The 6,213-nt window shown below is 57.0% G+C and overlaps 1 protein-coding gene across 1 annotated transcript; it reads left to right on the top strand.

Annotated features, from left to right (window-relative positions):
* The first annotated feature begins 259 nt into the window (after positions 1-259).
* TRIL (TLR4 interactor with leucine rich repeats) lies at positions 260-5,651 on the top strand. The gene has a single exon (XM_083468140.1). The coding sequence runs from the start codon at positions 1,413-1,415 to the stop codon at positions 3,696-3,698; it is 2,286 nt and encodes a 761-aa protein (XP_083324266.1). The 5' UTR covers positions 260-1,412; the 3' UTR covers positions 3,699-5,651.
* The last annotated feature ends 562 nt before the right edge of the window (positions 5,652-6,213 follow it).

Raw genomic sequence — 6,213 nt, 5'->3', positions numbered from 1 at the left:
TCCAGATCATTACATTACAGCTAAGTTTGGGTAATTAGAGATCCTCTGTGAGGTGGGTTAGGCTGATTCCAGGGCCAGCCCTACCATTAGGAAGACGGGAGGCAACTGCCTCAGGAGGCAGAGACTAGGCAGCTGCCTGGCTGTTTCTCCTGAGCATCTCCAGCAGCTGCGTGTGCCTTGCTTGCTGGTCTCAAGTGTACCGGAGGATGCCAACTCACGCCCTGTATTGAAGAAAAACTCATCTGCCGATCCTTGCAGATGGAATTGGAGGTGGGGATGCCTCATCCTGATCTGACATCCTATACCCAGGGGAGGGGGAGCCTATGACCCTCCATATGATCTGGGACTACATCTCCCTCATGCTTCTCCATTGGTCACGCCAGCTGGCTCTGATGGGAGCTGTAGCGCACCCTCATGTGGAGGGCTCATCATATTGGCTCTGCAAAGCGATCCCTTTTGCTCCAGATATACTGTGGCGGCTGCAAATCCCAGCAAGCCCTCTCCTCTTTTCACGGAAGACCCGTTTCGTTTTACCTTCCAGCCAGAGAGGTGCTGCGGCGGGTGGAGGGCAGCAGCAAGGCGATTCAGCCGTCGGTGTCAATAGGCCCTAATCTGCGGTAAACCGTGACTATTGCTCTTGGCAGGCCGCTGCTCCGTGCAGAGAAGGGGCGAGTGGGAGGGACTTGGCTGGCAAGCTGCGCAAATTGAAACCATCCAGCGCTTTATCTGCAGCCCACGTGCTCCGATCTCGCTTCCCCTCCTGCCCAGACGGCCAAGTTTCTCCTGCCGAGTCCCCCCCCCCCCACTTTGCACCCCCTCCTGCTGCTGCTGCTGCTTGGCTGCGCCTCGGCACCCCCCCCCTTCCCCTCGCCTTCTGCATCCACACACTGACTCCGGCGCGCTGCCCTGGTCCGACGGCCTCCCTCCTTCTGTCCTTTCGGCTGCAGCAGCCTCCCCTCCTCCTCCTCCCCTCCTTGCAGCCGCTCTTCCCGCGCGTCCCCGAGGGCCAAGGGTGGGAAGTGCGAGTTTCCGCTCCTCCGCTTGTCTGTCCCCGGCCGCCTCCGCCTGCAAGTCCACAGAGCAGCCCAGGCAGCGGCAGCGGCAGGAAGCTCGCCGGGAGACGCAGCGCGGCCGACGGCTCTCCCCCGCCTAACCCTGCGAGGCGGCGGCGGCTGCAGGGAACTGGCGAGCGCCGTCTCCAGCGGCGGGAAGCCGTCGGTTGACTTGGCGACGGGGGTCTCTCCGTCCCCTCCTCGGCAGCGGGTTCGAGAGGCGCGCCTCCGACGCCAGAGGAGGAGCCCGGCCGGCAGCCGCCGCGCAAGAGAGAGAAAGCGGGAGAGAGGAGAGGGTGGGATGCCGGAGAGACGCCGAGGGATCGGGGGAAGCTGCCGCTCGCCGCCCGCCCTCGCGGGATGGAGCCGCCGCGCCCGCGCCGACTGATGCCTCTCCTCCTCCTCTGCTGCTCCTTGGCTCTGCTGCCTCCCGCCGCGCAGCCCGTGTGCCCGGAGCCATGCGACTGCCAGCAGCAGCAGCACGTCCTGTGCACCAACCGAGGGCTGCGGGCCGTGCCCAAAGCCGTCGAGCCGCAGGACATCGTCACCTACAGCCTGGGCGGCAACTTCATCGCCAACATCTCCGCTTTCGACTTCCACCGCCTGGCGGCGCTGCAGCGCCTCGACTTGCAGTACAACCGCATCCGCGCGCTCCACCCGAAGGCCTTCGAGCGCCTGGCGCGCCTGGAGGAGCTCTACCTGGGGAACAACCTCCTGACGGCCCTGGCGCCCGGCACCCTGCGCCCCCTGGCCAAGCTGCGCATCCTCTACGCCAACGCCAACGAGATTAGCTCCCTGAGCGCCACTTCCTTCGCCGGGCTGGGCAGCCTGGTCAAGCTGCGGCTGGACGGCAACGCCTTGGGCTCGCTGGGGGACGCCACGTTCTCGGGGATGTCCAACCTGCTCTATTTGCACCTGGAAGCCAACCGCATCCGCTGGCTGAGCCGCAACGCCTTTGCCGGCCTGGGGAAGCTGCGTTTCCTCGACCTGTCGGGGAACCAGCAGAGCCTGCTGCGCCACCCCGACATCTTCCGGCCGATGCGTTTGCTCAGCACCCTCCTCCTCTCGGGCAACAGCCTGCAGCAGCTGGGGAAAGGGCTCTTCCAGCACCTGCCCAACTTGGCCAAGCTGTCCTTGAGCGGCAACCGCCTGGCTTGGTTGGCGCCGGAAGCCTTTGCCGGCCTGGGGGCCCTCAAGGAGCTGCGCTTGGATGGGAACGTTCTGAGCCAGCTGCCCGCGCCGCTGCTGCAGCCGCTGCGCAGCCTGGAGGTGCTGGACCTGAGCCACAATGCCCTGGCCGCTCTCCCGCCGGGTGCCTTCGCTCAGCTGCACAAGCTGCGGGAGCTCAGCTTGCAGGACAACGCCTTGACTACGGTGCCCGGTGACCTCTTTGCCTCCAGCCCCGCGCTCTACCGCTTGGAGCTGGATGGAAATCCCTGGAGCTGCGACTGCCACCTGCGAGGCCTGAAGCACTGGCTGGGCTCCTGGCATGCGCAGGGCCGGCTCCTCACGGTGTTTGTGCAGTGCCGGCAGCCGAGGGCCCTGGCTGGGAAATACCTCGATTACCTGGAAGACTCCCAGCTCTCGATGGCTCTCAATGGCTCCTCTTGCCCCAACGTGACGGCCTCCTCTCCTGCCCCGCTTGCTAGGGGCAACAGCAGCTCGGGCCTGGGCCTAATGCAGGAGAAGGTCGGCTCCTTGCCCTCTGCCTCGACCATGCAGCTGCTGGGCTCTCAGAAGATCTTGGCGTCTGGAAGCAGCTGGGCAGCTGAGACGGGCCCCACAACCTCAACGCCCGGCTTGCACCTCAACACCAGGCCACCTTCCCTACCTGGAGCTGCTTGGCCCAGGCGGGCAGGCAAATACCACTCAGTCTCGTCCGGCATCCCTCCGCTGGTCACCGACCCCTGCGATTTCAACAAGCTGTTCCTCTACAACCTGTCGGTGGAGGCGGTCGGCTCTGGCACGGTGACGGTGCGCTGGGGGGTCCGCCCGCACCGCAGCCCCCGCCTGCTTGGCCCTGTGCGCTTCAGAGTCCTCTTCGACCGCTTCGGGGCTGCCACTAAGTTCCAGCGGTTTGTTTACCTCCCCGAGTGGAGCGAGCCTGTGGCCACCCTGCAGGAGCTGCGCCCCGACACCCCTTACCTGGTCTGCGTGGAGGGCGTGATCGGGGGCCGCGTCTGCCCGGTGGCGCCGAGGGACCATTGTGCAGGGCTGGTCACCCTGCCCGAAGAAGGTGCGGGCGCTTCTGCCGCCGTGGCGGGCAGATCCCCAAACCTGGACCACCAACTCCTCACCCTGGTGCTGCTGGCGGTCAATGCGTTGTTGCTCTTCCTGGCCCTGGCGGCCTGGGCTTCCCGCCTGGTGCGGAAGAAGGTGCTGGGCTGCCGGCGGCGGAAGGCAGCGTCGCCCGTGCACATCCGGCAGATGTATTCGACCCGCCGGCCCCTGCGCTCCATGGGGACGGGCGTCTCTGGCGACTTTTCCGGCTTCCAGTCCCACCGCCCGCCCCGAAGTGCGGTCTGTGCCTTGAGCGAAGCCGACCTCATTGAGTTCCCGTGCGAGCGCTTCATCGACAGTGGCGCCGGAGGGAGCAGCAGTGCCCGGCGTGGAGAGGATCACCTGCTGCAGAGGTTTGCAGACTAGAGGCGCGGACGGAATGAAAGCTGCGGCTTACGTCGCCGCCCTGTTATGCCGGAATCAAGTGCCCAGCGTTGAGATTTGGCAAGGTCTGCTGGGAATGGCAGCCTTTGGTTGGGTGTACTTAGGCCTTCTGCTGTGCAAAAATGGCGGCTCATCAGACGAATGTTGGATGGTTGTAGGATAGGGTATGCTGGAAAAACAGTAGCAGCAAAGGGGTTCCCCGTTTCTCATTTGGGGACCAACCCTAGTTAAAGCGGGATTCTACCACTGTTCTCTTGAAATTACCACTATCCTTTACTGTAGCTGAAGGGGCACTGGTTCCCCTTCATGGGCAACTATCAACTTGGTGATGTGGGTTATGGTTGTCCAATCATCAGTTTCCACACTGAGATGGTCTGTTGTTGTTTTCTAAATAACTATTCTGTAATCGTCCCTAACCTGTGGATATAATTCTTTAGCTAATCCTAATTACTGTTGGCCAAGAAATGAACAGAGATACTAGGAATGAAACAGAAGATGGAGAATGTAACCCTAGACAAGTGTTCAGAGCTCAGGTGGATTGTGTGCCTTATTGTTGCTCCGTTTTTGCACCATTTTACGTGCCAGGTACATCACTTAATGCAAATCCCAGGTCTCCTCTTTATAGGACTAGGGTCCTGTTACTTCCGCATATGAACTGTCTTACATATGAGAACTCCACATACAGCTTAAATCCCCCCTTACCCACTAGAATGGTTAAACCAAATGCTTGTCCAGTGTGGCATGTGGCCAGCCAGTGTGGCATGAACACAACAGCCGTCTTCTGCTTGCCTGCTCAAATTAGTATTTAGAACGGGGTTTCCTAAACTTGGGTCTCCAGCTGTTTTTGGAGTACAACTCCCATCATCCCTCACTAGCAGGACCAGTGGTCAGGGATGATGGGAATTGTAGTCCAAGGCAACTCAAGTTTGGGAAACTCTTGATTTAGAGGCATGCTATCTCTCCAAACTCTATAGCCACCAATAGCCTTACTTTTCATTGAATTTGTTTAATCCCTGGTTTTTGCTGGCGGCCATCTGTACATCTTGTGGCGGGGAGTTCCATAGTTTATGCGCTGCTCGAAGAAGAGCTTGCTTTTGTCTGTACTCACCTCACAACCTTCAGCTTTGTTGAATGATCCCATGTTCTCACGTTAATGACAAGGAGGAAAGCTTCTTACCTGCTTTCTCCATGTGGTGGATACTTTCTATTTACCTCTGCCATATGCCACCTCAACTTTCCTCCAAACTGAAAAGGTTGAAGCATTTGTAACCTTCCCTTACGGAGGAGTTGCGCCAGCTCCGTTTATACCACCTAAATGTACGGAGCCTACGCATGGTGCTTCTGCCACCGCTGGGTATATGCTGGCACTGCCATGCACTTGTTGCCAGGGAAATGTCTAACCCATCCCTAAGTCCATACAGTGCCTGATTTGCAGACCATTTGAATCAATGACGTTTCAGACACTGACTTCCTTGATCTTTGCACCAGCCTTTATTGAAAACGAGCCAGGCTTGCTTGTCTTTTGAGTAATGTGAAGGCAGATTACTGCTATGACATGGGGACTGTTGTTCATAGGCGTCCAAACTTGAACCCTAGACTTTTAACTCTAGTCAACTTTTTGAGCCCTAGTCTTTGACTCAGACCCTTTCCCCCCACAAGAGGTTCCTTGGAAAAAAACCTTAACATGCAAGTAATTAGAAGAAACTAGAACAGTGCTTTTTTAAAAAAAACACCTGGCCAGAGCCTTTTTTTAATTAGCTCAAATCAACGTGAGCTGATTTAATGTGTGTTTATATATAAAGTATGCAAACATATTGGTTTTGCAAGGCTAAATTGCCGATACCACTAGGGGAAAACTAACCCGAGTTTGTTATGATTTGTTTAGAATGGGTTATTTTTACAATGGTCTTGAATAAATACTTTTTGGTACTTCTACAGCTTAGCATGTTTTTCTTGTACAAGCTGCTGCGACTATTGCTAGGGAGTGAAATGCTGAGATTTGTAATGAAGAGTGGATCTGAAGGAATCTGATTGGTAAACAGGTAACATGGGTGAATGAATGTTTGACCTCTGAAAAATAACACTTGACATAGTTCAGACATCTGAAACTGTACTATACAGTGGTGCCCCGCAAGACGGATGCCTCGCAAGACGGAAAACTCGCTAGACGAAAGAGTTTTCCGTTTTGGAGGTGCTTCGCAAAACGAATTTCCTATGGGCTTGCTTCGCAAGACGACAAAGTCTTGCGAGTACCTGCTGGTTTTTTCCCCTCCCCCCCTTTTTCTAAGCCGCTAAGCTGCTTATCAGCTGATCCGATCAGCAGATAAGCCGCTAATAGCGCTAATCCGCTAATCCGTCAATGGGCTTTCTTCGCAAGACGAAAAAACCACTAGACAAAGAGAATCACAGAACGGATTCTTTTTGTCTTGCGAGGTACCACTGTACCAGTTTTCAACTTTCATTTTTAAGGGGAAAAAGAAAGAAATTCAGGCAGTTC

The sequence above is a fragment of the Podarcis liolepis genome, assembly GCF_965112155.1.
Source record: "Podarcis liolepis genome assembly, chromosome: 12".
Taxonomy (NCBI): domain Eukaryota; kingdom Metazoa; phylum Chordata; class Lepidosauria; order Squamata; family Lacertidae; genus Podarcis; species Podarcis liolepis.
This window is presented reverse-complemented; position numbering and strand designations above follow the sequence as displayed.